The sequence below is a fragment of the Thunnus thynnus genome, chromosome 5, assembly GCF_963924715.1.
Source record: "Thunnus thynnus chromosome 5, fThuThy2.1, whole genome shotgun sequence".
Lineage (NCBI taxonomy): Eukaryota > Metazoa > Chordata > Actinopteri > Scombriformes > Scombridae > Thunnus > Thunnus thynnus.
The window spans coordinates 15,531,886-15,549,022 of record NC_089521.1 but is presented as its reverse complement, the minus strand read 5'-3'; the positions used below and the strand labels follow the sequence as shown (position 1 = coordinate 15,549,022).

At 40.2% G+C, this 17,137-nt stretch overlaps 1 protein-coding gene across 4 annotated transcripts in view; it reads left to right on the top strand.

The window, feature by feature from the left end:
- Positions 1–1,533: 1,533 nt before the first annotated feature.
- mafb (MAF bZIP transcription factor b) overlaps positions 1,534–17,137 on the top strand; it is a 49,796-nt gene continuing 34,192 nt past the window's right edge. For 2 of the 4 annotated variants that reach the window (XR_010928389.1, XR_010928388.1), the window contains exons 1-4: positions 1,534–3,566; positions 3,654–3,714; positions 4,517–4,581; positions 16,122–16,189. Coding sequence is in view for 2 of the 4 variants with exons in the window: in XM_067589505.1 (XP_067445606.1) it covers positions 8,088–9,064; positions 16,122–16,149 (1,005 nt within the window). In the remaining 2 variants the exon portion in view is untranslated. Of the gene's footprint in view, positions 3,567–3,653; positions 3,715–4,516; positions 4,582–5,920; positions 9,065–16,121; positions 16,190–17,137 lie in introns of those variants that run through there. The other 2 variants (XM_067589505.1, XM_067589506.1) reach the window with 1 other exon arrangement.

Here is a 17,137-nt window from a genome sequence, read left to right as displayed (position 1 = left end):
TGCGGCTTACCGAGAAAGAAACTTATATAAGCTTGGAGTAAGTACACCATTCGCATATGGATAATTGCCTGTGAGGGATTTCAATACAAATTGAGGCTCAGGAAGCGGATAAGCAACAGGAAGGGTGTCTCTGCTCCTGTGTAAGCATCCAAATCTACTGTGAGTGCGCAAAGAACCATGACTAACTCTTACTAAGTCTGTTTGTGCGTTTTTAGGAAAAGCTTAAAGATACTTTCCTCTCTTCTTCATCTCGCTCCCACTTGCTGTCATAACCTCCTTTTTTCCCCAAAAATTATATGTCTCTCTCAGGATCTCTGTTTTTTAGTCAGACTTAGAAATGCATATATCACTCTCCAAATGCTCCAACACTTTGCACCCGTTGCCACAAGGTGTTAATTGTGTGCGTTTGTGAACTTGATCAAAGGGTGCAGAGTGGAGATGAAGAGGAGACCCGCTGGGTTCTCCAGACAGACACAACATGTCAAACCCTCCATTTAGCAGCCAGATTAACGCTTATCCCAACCCTCCCCCTGCTCCCTCGCTCCTCCCTTCTCTCCCTCAAAACCACATTTGATAAACATCTCATTTCCACACTCAATATTGCCATAATCAAAAGTCCACCCATTACAGGAAGCCTGTTCATCATCTCGCTTCACTCATCCCTCAGTCCAGTAACGATTAACCTCTTTTCCCTCTATTCTTCTCCCTCACTCTCCCTCAGAGATGTGAGTATCCCAGTGGAAGTGCATTTGTCTCCTGGCATTAATCTAGCGGAGATATAAAGGATTGTTGTATGAGGCCGTGGTGTCCTGTGGGCTGTATTGTCTCTGCATCTTCCTCTCTGACAGAGTGCAGAATAACGCAGAGAGATGTGACTTTAGTTTGCCTGCTCTCTCACACACTCCTCTGCTTACTAAGAGCTATAGGCAAATGATTCTTCTTTTTCCGAGGAACAGATGAGGGGATTATCACAGGGAGGTTAAAATTAATATTTACATTCATCTGCAATAATCTTAAATCACACTGCACACAGGGGTGTTTACATTCTCATCTTTCCCTTGGATGAATCTTTAAAGGGATCAACAATGAGAGCATGTGTGGAAAGACTTCAGAGGAGGTTCAGGGTAGGAAAGGCAACTTGGGTCATGTGGAGTGTTGTATCAGTGATGTGTACTGTGGAAAAACATAGAGAGGCTGTGCAGCCTGTACTCATCTTTGTTGTTCTTTCTGTATGTAATTTTTGTATGACATTATGTAGTATTTTAGTATCTATTTTGCTGAGTTAAGGTTTTATGGATTCATTTTGTTTCTTTCTTTTTTGTGGCTATACTGTTTGACTGAAACTCTCAGCCTAATATGTTATTTTAATTTTACTATAGATTTAACTATAGTTATCTTAGTTACCATATCATTTAAATAAATCTTTTTATATCTTTTTGACATTTTTCTCCCTTTGCATTCTGTCTCTCTTCACCATGAATAAACAGTATGTACATATAAACTGTTAGTTCAGCCAAACTATTTTCCCTGTTGTTCATCTTAAATTCATCTGTCTACTATTTTTGTCTATTTTTTATTAATTGATTAATAGTTTAGTTAATAAAAATGTTGGAAAATAAAGAAAAACACAAAGGGATTTCGTCCAACGAACCAAAGATTTACAGTGATACAAATAAGAGAAAAGTAGAAAACAAATCCTTGCATTCGAGAAGCTGGAACCAGCAAATGTTTGGCACTTTAACCTGATAAATGACCTAAACAAGTAATTGATTATCCAAATTGGTGTTGATTAATTTTCTGTCTGTTGACCAATTAGATAATCAGTTAATTGTTTCAGTTTAATTTCACTCTTTCCTGTTTCGGCTGCACTTACTAAACAAACATTGTATAAGATATCATATATCAACATGAAATTGAGAGCTTCTGAGTCACTGAATTAGAGAGGGTGTTTCAGTACTGGTGAGTAAATCTCTTGACTCAGAAAGAGTTTATTCAGAGAGACCTGCCTGTATATGTATATGTATGTGTGTGTGATTTTATTTTATTGTTGGATGATGATATGGAGGAGTTGAAGAAGGAGAAAGAAGACTCCTTGCACCTCCTCTCTGTATGACGGTGCAGCTCGACTCTGACTAATGGGGAAACTCCATATGTATATAAGTCACATTAATAACAGCACAGAGTGGAAACTGTGGACATTAATAACAGTGTACAGTTGCAGAGAGCATATAGTACATATACTGGCCACATCATTAACAACACACAACCTCCAACTGCAACATGAATCATCATAACAGTGTGTAGAATCACACATGCAAACACTGTGTTTGTATTATAAACCTAAGGGCAGCATGTGGTTAGGGTTGGAACCCCAGCTGTCCCAGGGCTTTTCTGTGTGCAGTTTGCATGTTCTCCCCATGTTTGCGTGGGTTTTCACCAGGTGCTCTGGCTTCCTCCCACCATCAAAGATGTTAGGAGTTAATACTCCTGTCAGTACCCCTGACCAAGGCACCGGCAAAAGAACTGGAGTTGGTCCCTGGGCGCTGCATTGCGGCTGCCCACTGCTCCTAGTGTGTGTGTGTGTGTGTGTGTGTGTATAGGATGGGTCAAATGCAGAGGATCAATTTCCCCGTGGGGATCAATAAAGTACTTCTTCTTCTTCTTCTTCTGAAAATAGGAGATCAGAGCCATGAGCCAAGAAAAGCTAAAATTCAACACAATACATCTCCACACCCTTAGGGAAAGCTTTAGAAGCTTTGGGAGAAATATCTGTGTACTTTGTAGAGTTTCTGTTGTTTTGGGAGGAGTGTTGACTTCTTACCTGCTTCTCCACATGCTGTGTGATGCACGTTGGGGATAGCTAATGAGGCTAATAATGTAGCAGTCTGTGTCTAATGACAGAAGATGAGCTCAGGCTCCATACTATTTAAGCTTAATTGTTGCGTGTTTGTGTGTGTTATCTGTAAACATGATTACATTAGTAAACCCGGAATGTTGAATCCACTATGAAGAAAATCTATAACATCGAAATGAAAATCATAAATTTTTACAGATTTCACTGATGTGTGAATGGCCCACATCCCTTCATCCTGTTACCTGTTTACGCTGGACATCATATTTTGTAAACTACAAATCGGCATGCAGGTTTTTTAAAAGTATAATAGCAGTGCATCCCATGTTACAGGGAGACAGAGAGCAGACTGCTCAGACGACGCCTGTGATGTCCACCTGCTGTGAGAGACAATAACCAGATGTGAAGAGGAGAGTTTGACACATGCAAGTCTGCTCATTGTGGCCAATTACCAGGTTGAAGCATCCTTCTGGCAGGCACTGAGCCAGAGAGAGACAGTGTGTCACAGCCTGGGTTTCTAATCAAGTGCATTCAGTCATTTGAATCAGAATCTTACACTGCTGCGGTGTTCTATTCTGCATAATGTTTCCATTTTTAGGCTTTAGGCATGTGATTAGCTGTGGCGATTTGGACTTGGACGTTTCTGCCACTGTAGAGTTTAACCAGTAAAACTAGATCATAGAAAAAAACATTCCCTCAGACAGACATATTACTGGTAAGCCTATGTCCTCTTCCACAATCTGTGCGTGTGTGTGTGTGTGTTTCTCCTCCATTAACCATGATTTTTCTCTACGTTTTCCAGCTTGTCAAGTCCACACATAAACAGACTGTTGTGACTCAGAGTCTCTTCGCTTCCTGAGCAGGTAAATGAATCGAAAAGGTTGTAAAAAGTCTGATTAATGCAGAGCTGGGGGAACAGGACAATGAGATAGAAAGAAAGAGAATGACTGGGCCTGTTCTCTCAAATATGGCACTTTGTTTCCATGATGTGGAAGCTTATTATCTTAATATGCATTATTTTATTCCCCCCTGTAAAACAGTGGCAGAGGAAAGCACTGCACAGTTCTTCAAGCTACTCCTTCTAATAGCCTCTTACAGCTTCTCATTCTATTACAAAAGATACAACAGTTAGTTAAGACCCCACGAAACATTTCATTTTCTGTCCTGCTAATTAAATGTGCCTCAGATGAGCCCACTGAGCCCACTCTTCTGGTTGTCCCCCCATTTGGAGTGCCACCAGAGTTTAATATATGGCATTAAACAGGGATTGAGAATGAATATGAAGCCAACCTCCCATTGGGAATGTAATGAATGATTATAAGGCGTAATCTTGGTAATGCAGAAATCCTTTAGTTTAGTTTCTGTCATTTTATTGAAGTTACTGTCTGTTAAATATGGTAATTTCTGTGGCTATTTTTGGCACACTTAAGATTTGAATTGTGTGAGTGGGGTTATAAAATGCATATCTTGCAGATGCATAAAGCAAGGTTTAATGATTTTTTTTTTCTCAAGCCTTTCCACCCACCATTTCTTTTTTTTTTTCTTTTTTTTTTTTGACAAAACATTGTGATGATATTTCATACAGCATTAGGATCATATCGTTGTGTTTGTGCTGCCATATATGTCCTAAATTCACTGTTTTTCTGCATGTTCTTGATTTTACAGACCTCACAAGTAGCTCTTGCTTCTACAGATAGATACGGCTAAAGAAAAACATTTCTACAATAAAGGTGGGTAACAAAGCAAACAACACACACATCTGCTGTGAGTGTGTAACTTCAGGGAACCCCGGAGGCAAACAAATGGTTAACATGCTGAAAATAAAAGTGAGGTCTATTGCAATATAGCACATAAGTCATACTGTAATGAGGATGTTTTTAATAGATGTAACAATTAGTAAAGTCACAGTACCAGTAAATCATGGGGAGGTCTGCGAGCACTGGTTATTCGTTACCCAAGATGCATCAGTGTTCTCCTGGGGTGAACTCTGAAAGGTCAGACTGTGTCTCATTAACACGCACTGTAGCTGGGCTTCTCATGTAAGGGCCAGGCTATTAACACAAAGCCGGGTTGTACACATGAGGCCGGAGCATTAGCAGGGTTACAGAAGACTTAACCTGGTTCAAAAAGTTTCATGTTTTCATTCTCAGACCATTTGCTCTGGTTTCTGGTTTCAAAAACTGAGATGATATCAGTTTTATACCGTTTTTACATGTAAAGGTATTATTAGTAAGTAAGTAATATTAGTTTTGGTACTGTATGTCACTCTTACAGTAGATATACGTTCCCTCAATTTTTAGTAAAAGGAAGCTTGTTATTGTGGAACTTCAAAGGTTGATTAATCTACACTTTCATCCAAATTTGATGTAGCCTATCTGTAAAAAAGATTTCTGAGTGGACCTGATGGTGGTAGGTCTCCATACAGGTGTGTAGTTTTGATTTTAATGTACTTAGGTATTTCATTATCATCAACACGTTCCACTGCTCTAACACTGTGTGAGTGAGCCTCCTCCTGCAGTCTAAGCTTATTTTTATGATATATGCCTTAATGCAATCCCTGTATAGTGTGTGTGTGTGTGTGTGTGTGTGTGTGTGTGTGTGTGTGTGTGAGTGTGTGTGTGAGTGAAGGGGGGGGGGGGGGGGGGGGGATCATCCCCAATATAATAAAGACAGTAGTAAACTTCATGGCAGTGAGCTGCCTACATGAAACTCCAAAGGGAGACAGGATGAGTTGCATACATGACTATTAGCCCTCAGTAACACAGCTGATGCATTGGCTCTGGACTCTGCTTGTTAACCCTTGAGACTCCCAGGCTGATAAATCCTGGTTTAAGAGATCTGGCAAAACCAGAGCTCACGCAGCAGCTAGTGTCCACTGCTGCGTCAACTATGGACACCTGTATGACTTTTAATTGCTCTTTGTCACAGTTTGTCTGTTGGTGGCTTGTGTGTGACTATACATGTTGAAAATCAAAGTAAAATTAACCATGGTTTATGTCAAACTAAATCAAAGTGTGAAGCCATTTTATATATATATCATAAGGGGGTGATAAATTGTTATTATTATTATTATTATAGTGTAGGAGACAACATAATGCTATGAAGACCAACAAATAAAAAGCAATACTTCCTTACATATGAGAAATATGTATTTCTGTTACTCTCAAGTTCTCCTGTATCTTCTTGCCATATTGAATTTACACTACAACAGCAACAGCGTATAGTATAGTAGCATCAGATGGGACACCTCGTCTGTTTAATATTTATTCAAAAGTATCAGAGGGGCCTCTGTTGTGTGTTCTAATGAATAAAACACGATGTTTATCCTTCCTGTTTAACGTTAAGTCCCCATGAACAGTCACAGGGACCAAGAGAATATTTACTTGTGTTAGGACACCAGGGAGTTGGATTATCTGCTGGCGGCTTTGTAGTTTTCTGAAGCTTCCCCCGTGTGACATGTTCCAGTGAGAGTGCTCTTATTTACTCTCCAGTCCTCTGTGTATAGCCCTCCTTATTGTTTGTTCCTATGTGCCACCACTCCTGAGGACTGTGCTCCAGGAGAGAGAGAGAGATGGAGAGAGGGAGAGAGAGACTGTGCTGTGATCATTACATGGGATTGAGACTGTAGACTCCAGAAGAACACAGATGGAGGTGTTGTCATCATTAGAAAAAGGATTTTATGTTGACAGGCATTTACATGTATCAAGGGACATGTGTACAAGAAAATGGGTTTACATTTTTCTCCTTCAATAATAATGACGTGTGTATAGTTTAAATATTTTTTTCTTTGTTAAATTTAGTTTTGTTTTTCGTTTTCAAACCACAAATCTTCCCTTTTTTTTCACCAGGAGTCATGGAAGTAAATAACTTGTTCACTAATCTTCACATCCAGCAGTAAGATGAACAGAGAGCTGATGATTCATAGAGAAAAGTGACAAAACATCAATTATCCACTTCAAGCTGAAAAACATTCGTAAGAATATCGGACACATATAAACGCTACAACAGCCTTCATGAGGTATTTCTTTATACCGAAAGGTGGCGACATTGGGTTTCCAAAAGATGTCATTCAACCAGACCTGTGCCATGCTCTTTCCAAACATTTCCACCTTTCTATCACAGCGATCTGCTGTATTTATGCACAGCTGCGATTATTTTAATGACATATAGAGCATTTGTCTCTCAGTGCCAATCACTTAAAGTCATTCTGATGCATTCTAATAATGTTTGGGATGAAACGGATTTTGTGTTGTCTGAGAATAGTTTTTTTTTTTTTTTTAAGATCAATTTCTTAGTTAATTAGCAAGTTGCCTACAATTAATGAAAAACGTTTGTGTAAAGTTCGCCAATAAACACACACATTAAGGGCAGGATTAATCGACAGAAAGCGCTGAAAAAAACAATATTGTTGATAAATCTGACTCCAGGATTCAATTCAATTTATATATTTGGTGATTATTTTGCCGAAAAAAAACATTAAAAACTGTTCAAATTGAATCGACTGGTAAATCTAAAAAAGAAACGCATGCATATTTACCACCTGACATCTTCTGTTAATGCTCGGAATCTGTTTTATTTTGCTTTCTTCTTTCTTTTCAATGCAAAATGGAAAAAAGGATGAATATTGAGTCTCATGTGTCAATCTTCTGATGGGCTCGGACAGTTCAGAAAACTTTGGTTTCTATACTATTATGCTAATTACGTCCCCGGGCTGCGCTGCTCATTGGCTGAGTCTCGGTCAATTTCATATTTCAGTCCTGACGTCAGGACGCCTATAAAACTAAGCAATGCTTTTTAACTCGTAGGCTGACTGATCCCTTAGAAAAAAAAATCTATCAATCCTTGGGTGGAGTTTTTTTTCCCGTTCTCCACAAGGCAACTATTTGCCCGGGACACGTACGTGAACCTCCTCAATTTGGCGCACTAATCCTAAAAGGAGCCATGAAGTGTTAAATGGTAGAAACAGAGAGAGCGGCGCTCAGACACCCGCACGCTGGGAGAGAGGGAGGAAACAGCGCTGCTCCAATGCGTCTGTGCAACACAGACTGAAGAAAAAAAAAACTTATCGACTCACAAAACCAAATCCTGCGCTGCGCAATTAGTGCGAGAAAATCCACTTTTTCCTCCGGTTTTGAAGAAAATAAATAAAGAAATCAAGCTGGCTCAGTGCGTGTCTCAGCAGCCCACTTTGACAGGTGCTCCTCACCCCCTTTGGAGGACTGTCAACAGCAAGAGGATGGCATCAGAGCTGGCAATGAGCAACTCCGACCTGCCCACCAGTCCCCTGGCCATGGAATATGTTAATGACTTCGATCTGATGAAGTTTGAAGTGAAAAAGGAGCCGGTGGAGCCCGATCGCAGCATCAGCCAGTGCAGCCGCCTGGTCGCCGGGGGATCCCTATCTTCCACCCCGATGAGCACGCCTTGCAGCTCGGTTCCCCCCTCTCCAAGCTTCTCGGCGCCCAGTCCGGGATCAGGGAGCGAACAGAAGGCGCACTTGGAGGATTTCTACTGGATGACCGGGTACCAACAGCAGTTGAACCCCGAGGCTCTGGGCTTTAGCCCGGAGGACGCCGTAGAGGCGCTGATCAGCAGCAGTCACCAGCTCCAGACCTTCGATGGCTATGCCAGGGGGCAGCAGTTCGGCGGCGCAGCCGGGGCAGGAGGCGCCATGGCCGGGGAGGAGATGGGATCAGCGGCCGCCGTGGTGTCCGCGGTTATCGCTGCAGCTGCAGCTCAAAACGGGACTCCCCACCACCATCACCACCACCACCACCACCACCACGCAGGAGCACACCACCCGTCCTCCGGGTCTCAGTCCGGCGGCGGCGCGGGTGGAAACCACCAGCACCTGCGCTTGGAAGATCGGTTCTCGGACGAGCAGCTGGTGACCATGTCGGTGCGGGAATTGAACCGGCAGCTCCGGGGGGTCAGCAAGGAAGAGGTGATTCGTCTGAAACAGAAGAGGAGGACGCTAAAGAACAGAGGCTATGCCCAGTCCTGCCGGTACAAGCGGGTCCAGCAGCGGCACGTCCTGGAGGGAGAGAAGACGCAACTCATTCAGCAGGTGGACCACCTCAAGCAGGAGATCTCCCGGCTGGCCAGGGAGAGGGACGTCTACAAGGAGAAATACGAAAAGCTGATCAGCACCGGCTTCAGAGAAAACGGAGGATCCAGCAGCGACAACAACCCTTCATCCCCGGAGTTTTTCATGTGAGTCTCGGCGCTGAAAAGTTTTAGTAACCGACCCTCACAAAGAAACAGAAAAAAACTTTTAATTTGCGCGCAGTTAAAAAATAGGTTGTGCGTGCTTGTGTTGAAGTTGTTTTGTTAAACCTGCGTTATAGTTAAGGACAAAAACAGTTTTCCAATTTTCTGTATTTCTAAAGTATTTTCTTTCAGGATGAGGATCTTTATGTTTTTATCCCTTTTAGGAATCATAAATAGACCTGATTAGAGGACTCTGAATAGGAGCTCGGTCTCCAATAATATTCTAAAGGAAACTTGTCCAATTCGTGATGTTTTTCTTTAGGTACACTGCATAAAATTACTTATCTTGCTTCATAGATCCGCTCTCATCCTGCGTCCAACCTGGTCCCTTTACCCAAATTTGTTTTGTGACGTTAAACTATCCTCAGGCACAGCAGCTTTAACTTGGATGTGAATTTATTTTTGTTTTCTTTTTGTTTTTAAGTAAATTTATTTTTGATATGAATTATCCCATTTTTCATATCATCCATCCTATTTGTCCTGTGAAAAACATCCAAACTCTGTTACACCAGAAGTTTGGTGAAAATTGATGTCAAACAGACTGTAACAGTTATGGGAAGCCATGCATGCTGGTCATGTACGGATTGTATTTTTACTCCTTTTTTTTTCTTTTTCTTCTTTTTTGTGAACTTGTGTATAATGACTGTATTATACCATGACTGTATTGTTCAGCCTCATCACCTTTTTTTGGGGAGGGGGGGAGGTTTATTTGTAAAAAAAAAAAGTGAGAAACAAGTACATTCATCCGTCATTTTGCTTTCATGAACATTCACCGCGAACATGGACCCTTCAACACTTTATAGGCTTATTTTGGAGCCCCGTGAGGAAAATGACATTGTGAAATAAAGCAACTTTGTACTCACTATTGACAGACAGCATACCACCAAGGGGAACAATTATCATTTTTCCTGACGAATGCACAGACTAAATAGATTATTGCGATCAACAAGTGGGGTTGAAGATAAAAAATGCTTTGAACAGAACAGAAGCAGATTATCATCCCAGCATGCATGTCCAGAAATAAATGAGAAAAAGGCAACTTTGTCACTCTAAATTGTTGCAACAAATGATCTATTCTTTCAGCAGTTCATTGTTCATGTATTTTCCTTTCATTTAAGGAGCTTAATTAACTTTACCCAGATTCTTATGGGTCTTATTCGGTAGGCTAAATAAACTGTGAACTGTTTGGAAATGGAAATTTAATGTTCTCCCGGTGTTGTAGAATAAGTAAGTAAAGCATCATGCAGCCATACATCTTTTGTGATGCCCTGGATTTCTATACAGTAAAATGTATTGTCTGGACAGTACAGTTAACTGTCAGACATCGTGTTCACTCTTAAAATGCAATTTAATAAATATACCATTCATCAATAAACCTTCATGAATGGAAACAAATATTTTTCTCCTGAAAATGTTCTTTTTTTTTGGTTCTCTTTTAGTTTTGCACGTTGTTGTTGTCACACCACAAAACTCTCAGTCTTATGCTCTCCCGGTCGAATCTGAAATGTAAACAGAGGAAGGAAATGTCAGGAACAAATGTCACTGTAATTGTCATAAACATCTGGTTTGGATCGTAGCGCGATGCAGATGTTGCGCACGAGGCGCGTAATTATAACAGCTTCAATATTAAGTCCAGCTCTGATATCAGTGTGTGTTGATGTAATTTTATGTTTTGACTCAATCAGCGTTTTTCATGTTTTTTTTTAATTCTGGAGAATAGACGGCGTATTATTTCGAAGTATTATTTTTTTCTTTTCATACCTTTTGCTTCTCAAGATATAAAAGTGGCGGCCTTCACCTGTTGCGTAATAAAAGGCAGAAAAACTCTCACATTTCTCTTAACATTGTGAAGAAAATCAAACCACAATGCTCAATAATTCTAATGATTTTTTCCCTTTCTGCCGTAAGGCCTAAGGATTGTGCTGCAGGTGTCCTAGAAACGGCCGAGTCAATGATTGATTTTAGAGTAAACTTGCACTTTTTACTCGGTAGCTGTCCACTTGTTGAATTTGGTCTGTGGAAAGTTTCGTTTAAAATAGACCAAAGATAAAGGTCTTTGTGACAAAAATGATCAAATTGTTTGTCTCGACAAAATGCGGCAAATATATGATGAAATCTGAATATGTCTAAATTTGAATAAATGAATTTTTAACTTTCTACAACAAATTCTACAACGTCTGAAAATGATCTTTATGCAATCAAACATTTAATAATATCATTAGAATGATATCTTATATCGCATAATTTCTGATTAGTGTGAATGATACTTGCAGTATTATATAGCCTGACAACATTTTCGCTATGGTTTATTACGCGCGAGGTATATTGGTAATCCTCCACTTTCGCTTCAGTATAAAGATCAGTTATTTGACTGCTGACGTAAAAGTGCTGATAGGACTAAAGAAAAGCCACAGGAGGCACTCCAAGTGATTCGGATTTGTAGCGACTGACAGGTCCAGCAGCCTGCAGTCTGACATGCCTCTGCTCTGGACTGATTCTGGCCTGCAGAGTGTTTTCTCCTCCTGAAACAAGCCTGATTAACTCACTGCATCCTAAAGAACTGTATGGTTGAGATAAAAGCTACACGGGGTCTGGGGCTGGGCTGCCATACAAGGTCACTGCCATCACAATGCATGGTGCTGGAAATCTGTGTGTATGTGTGTGTGTGTGTGTGTGTGTTAGTGGGATATTATCTGTTCCCACTGCAGGACCTTTGACAGTCTGAGTGCTTGCATGTGCAAGATGAGGAGCTGTTTTGTTCAAATGTGTGTGTAGCTTGTGGAAACTTTAAAATGCATCACATCGGTGACCCGTTTGAATGCAAGACCTGAAGACAAAGACTGTACAGACTCTCTGGTAGCTATGTGTCTCACCTGTATAACAGTGTCACACACACACACAGTCACCTGGCCCCTATTGGCTCCTGTGAAAGCCCAGAGTGAGGGACAAGATGGGAGAGCATGATCGTCTCATGCCTGGAGGAATGATTTTCTCTGTGATTAAAAGTGAGTGAGAGACAGAGACAGAGCAAGGAAGAGAGAGTGAGAGAGAGAGAGAGAGAGAGAGAGAGAGAGATGCTGGCTGCCTTCCTGCTCCTTTCAGATGATAAACGATCAGAGATGTGTCCTAGCTGAGAGGAGAGGGCCTTTTAGTGAGCATGTGTCCACTAATTTATGGCCCTCCTATCTGATTAGGTCAATATAGTGTGCTATTTAATTACATTTGTGTTATAACCTAGAACTGGAGATGCTATACTTCTTTCGTGGCACCTCTTTCTTCTGTGAGGCAGATAGGATTAGTTGAGTTTTCTCAGGAGTCTCAGGATTTTGCTCGGGACGGTCTTACCTGGAATCAACAGTGTTGTGAGGTCTGCTTTGCGTCATGGTTCATGTGGTTTTTTTGACCTGGTGTTCGGTACGTAAGCCTGAGAAAGTGGAATATTTGCGGATCATTGTAGGGGCGTGCATGGAAATTACACCTTGTACTTGCGTGTGTGTGTGTGTGTTTTGACTTCTAGATACACCAAGGGGCAGGAGGATTTAGTAGCACTGATGCACTTCCTGTGTTGAAGGAGGACAAGGGGCACAGGAAACAACATTTCAGCACTTCCTTCTCGTTTCTCAGCACTCTATCAGATTCACTACTTCACTCTCTCTCTCTCTGTGTCTCTTTGTACAGTATGAAGAAGTGCGTGCACATTAAAACACACACACATACACACACAGACCACATTATTAATCTTATCAATATGAACTGTAATTCTATTCTCCAGCCCAGTATATTGACTCCTGCACTGTGATCATTTGCAGTCTGTCCAATGATTAGGTTATTAAAGATAATGTAGTTGTCTGCTGTCACAATATTGGACTCTCTCTTTCAGGTCAACTATGGGAAATCACTTTGAAATTTATCAGTATTGACATTTGAATCATCATCATGTACCTCGCTTTAATGCCTCAGAATTAATAGGACAAAGGATGTGCGCACTGTTTAGTGTCTATTTGTGTGAGTGCTCAATAACCATCCAGCATTGTCTTTTATTTGACCTTGTGGTGGAAAAGGTGTATATACTTTAACTATTAAATCTATAGGAATGACATTGTCATGCTTGTACTGTAGCTTTTTATGTCAATCAAAAGGAAATCTTAATAAATATAAGTAAAAACAAATTATTAATATAATCTCACTCAGTGTAGACAACTCAAAATGTTAAAGGAGCAAAACAGTTTATTTTTTTCTTTACAAATAAAGTAATTAATTTAAGAGCAATTGAACCAAAGTTTAAGTCGCTCCAAAAGTTCCTCTATTTGGATTTGGATCTGTTAAGCAGTAAAATATAGAGAATCTATGATGTAATCAATCTAAGTTATCCCCTATCGCTGAAAAAAATGTTTTATAGTACAAAAATATTTTGTTATAATAAGTGTCATCTCATTTCGCGACACAACGTTTCTCATTTTGTACGTGTTCATTCTCTTTATTCCCTGTAAACGCTACCTCTCCCCATGAAAAAAAAAAACAAAACAGACCCCGAAGGGTTAAAAACATATTCACATTCAAAAGAGGAAACAATTTCAATCTCTTCCACTCAGTCCACATCTGCATCACTCCACGCGATAAACATTTACATTTAAAGTGATTTAAATCAGCTGCATTTATGTTCCTCTGTGGTCCGTCCATCATCTAGACCTGCAATGCCAGAGCTCCTCTCCCTCCCCCCCCCACCCCTCTCTCTCTCTTTCTGTCTTGCAGTGTCCTGAGTTATGTGTCATTTATTTGAAACCCTAATAATTTAACTTGTCCCCTCCTGTCGCGGCCGTGCATGTGGTAAGAATGCAGCAACTGTAAAGAAGGTTTGTGCTGCTGCCTCTGCATGTATCTTATTGGCTTTACATGGTGATTTTTCCAGCAAATAGTACGCGTGGGGAGAGTGGAGATAATGTGATTGTCTGAATCCAATCCTATAGTCTTGTGTTGAATTGAGATTACTGTAAACGCTCAGCTGTAAAAGAATGTGCACATACTGTAGGCGCATGAAATGGGACTCATGTTTTGTGTATGTTGCACTAGAATTCAGACACTAGATTTTTTTTTATTTGCTTGCATAAGAAGCTCTCCCCAGAATGCACCACTAAAGGGCATAGATGAAAGCTAATTATGCTTTAATTATAAGTGATCACAATATTCTGACTCACGGATAAACATAGCTGAGGCTGTGTTGATGTTTTCAACTGTGCTTTCAACAGTGAGTTGAGTTGCAGGGCACAGAGTCAGTGGAGTGGTGTGTTTTGGACCGCAGCGAATCTGGTGTGTGTGGGGGTGGGGGGGTGGGGGATGAGGGGGTGGGGGGGGGGTGTTTGAGTGCATTATGCGAATGTTTGTCTATGTGTGCGTGTTCAAGCCTGCGCGTGCACGAGTTTGTGTTATGCAGGGTGCTGGAGCCAAGCCCGACCCCTGTGTGTTTTACCTGCATCTCAATGAAGCAAGAGAGGTGATTTACCCTTCTGCTGCAGTCAGACTCTCTCTCTCTCTCTCTCTCTCTCTCTCTCTTTCTGTCTCTCAGCCAGTCAAACAGACATTGATCTCTTTGCCTGGCAAGGTGACCCACAGTGTTGTTCAGCTCTTCCAAAGTCTCCCCTCTCCCTTTCATTTGTACCTGGGAAAGGCCTTGACCCCACACACTGCTGCCATGTAGCAGCACTCTGCACGTGGACCTCACTTCCACTGTATCAGTTCATGTGTGGGCGCGTTCTGTTTGAGTTTGCAAGAATTCACACAGAGTGGACACGTGTGTGCAAGTATGCATGTGTGTGCGCATTGAGCTTGGGTGTGTGCATGTCTACATGTGTGTGTGATTGTATTTATTCATTTCTATGGGGTTGAAACTGTAACAGTTACATTTGGGAGTCTGGTTTCTCCATGTCAGTGTTTCAGAGTGTTTTTTTTGGGTGATGGCAGCGTTCTCTCTGCTGTAGGTCTGTCACTGGGAGCTCCTATGTAGCTGAATGGGTCAGAGTCCATTTGGCCCCAGTGTGAATCGGATTACAGGGAAATGAATGGCGCTCATTGTTGCTTAAAGATGGATTGAGGGGCATTAATATAGGCCTACTTTGTCGCTCCTTCGCCTCATTTCTCTCTACCGAAGCACAGCGAAAAAGATTTTCGGGAAGATTCGTCACTGGGCTTTTAAACCATGTTTTCTTTATCTGCACACTCGTACCAGACATGTGTGCAAATAATGCTAACATGCGTGCACATGTTATGTTCACACACAACGCCTCGCTCTCAGACATGCAAATGAACGTTAACTTCATGAACTTACTGACTTCAATGCTTGATTTAGTCATTTTTAAATCATATATTTAACCTTTATTTTTATTCAGTGGTTTGAAATATTGAACTTCATGTAGGATTTGTAGTTTTATAAGATGGTTTATGGAACTTTTGAGCAAGTTGTCTTGTTGACTAATTTAGACACTTTTGCTATGTATTGATTTTGATTAAAATCAATGTTTCTGTTTTTAAAAATAAGGAGCATTTATTTTATGTATGACAAAAAATTACACCTTCATTAAAATCATTACATATTTGATAGATTTAAAAATGTGATTGAGTTGAATTGATTTGATTTGATTAAATATTTGATTGATTTTTAGCTTTGTTGTGTTGTTTGTTTGTTTGTTTGTTTTGGTGCCGCCTGTCTCCTTATATATGATTATTCTGAATTGTGTATCTCTTTGTTAATCTAAATTGTTTAATAATAATTTCAAATCGCATGATAATATAATATGAATTCAACTTCAATACCTATAATGTCTAAAATTCATCACTCAATATCTATTAAATAAGTAAACTTTTTGCCTGCAGTAGTACAGAGTTCTGTTTAAATTCAAGGCCAGTTATGGAACAAAACTAATCCATGTTATATTTACAATGTTTCTTATGTTGTTTGGAACAGAGTATGTTTTTTATAATTCATCTCTTTTTCCTCTCTTTTTAGGACATCAAGAAAATTCCTCCATCTGTGATAGAGAGCTGTCACCTCTTCGTCCCGCCGCCGAGTCTGAGGTAACCTGCTCTTCACTCCCCATGCCAAGATTTATGATTCAAGTACATTTTCACTATTTGACTGAATGAAATCAAAATATAATATTAAATGTATGTAATGAAAAGGTTCAGCGTTGCACAAGTCTGATGTGTCGAATTTCGTGACACAGTTGTCTGCTACATGTTTATCAAGTAACAGCACAGAATGTTTACAATGAGCTTTTACTGCTAATAACTTTAGTAACATATCCATCATAAGTACTTGTTTTAGTTATTTTATATAGATTTAAAATACATTTATACATAACGGGACTCAACATCAGTTTGTGCTTAATTTTGATTCAGGTTTATACTCCTTTGTATTTAGAAACAAAGAGTGGGGATGCAGAGAAGAACGTTTTGAATATATAATAAGACATCATACACAATATAAATGATAAACAAATTTGGTGTAAAATTTCTTACCTCTGCAATCTTTGTTTATGTTTATAATGACTGTTATCAGTCAGGAAGAAATATAGATACTAACTCCAAAAAAGACATTTTCTATTTTCAAAAAATTCAAACAGGACATTTTAATATTTTCACTATAAAAATGATGAATGTTTGTGCAGTGTGTCAGACATGAAGTAAGATTTTTGTATCTTATTTCTGAACAAATCACAATCACAAACCACATGTTTATATTAATTCATTTTCATCAGGAAGCACTCATTTATGACAGCAGACACCTGCTCTATGACAACCGCACTCCTTCCTCTCACTATGTGTTGTGTGCCATGGTGTGCATCTCTCTGATTTGGGGCTTTGACAGTGCTGTTTGATTGAAAGGAGGGTGACATGCGCAGTGCTCATGGGATGAGCCCAAAACCTTTCACCTCTGTCCCGACCCTCTGACCTCTTTCACCCACTCTGCTCTCTCTGCGGAGACAAACACTGTACATTTATTTTATTTCTGGCTGACACGCA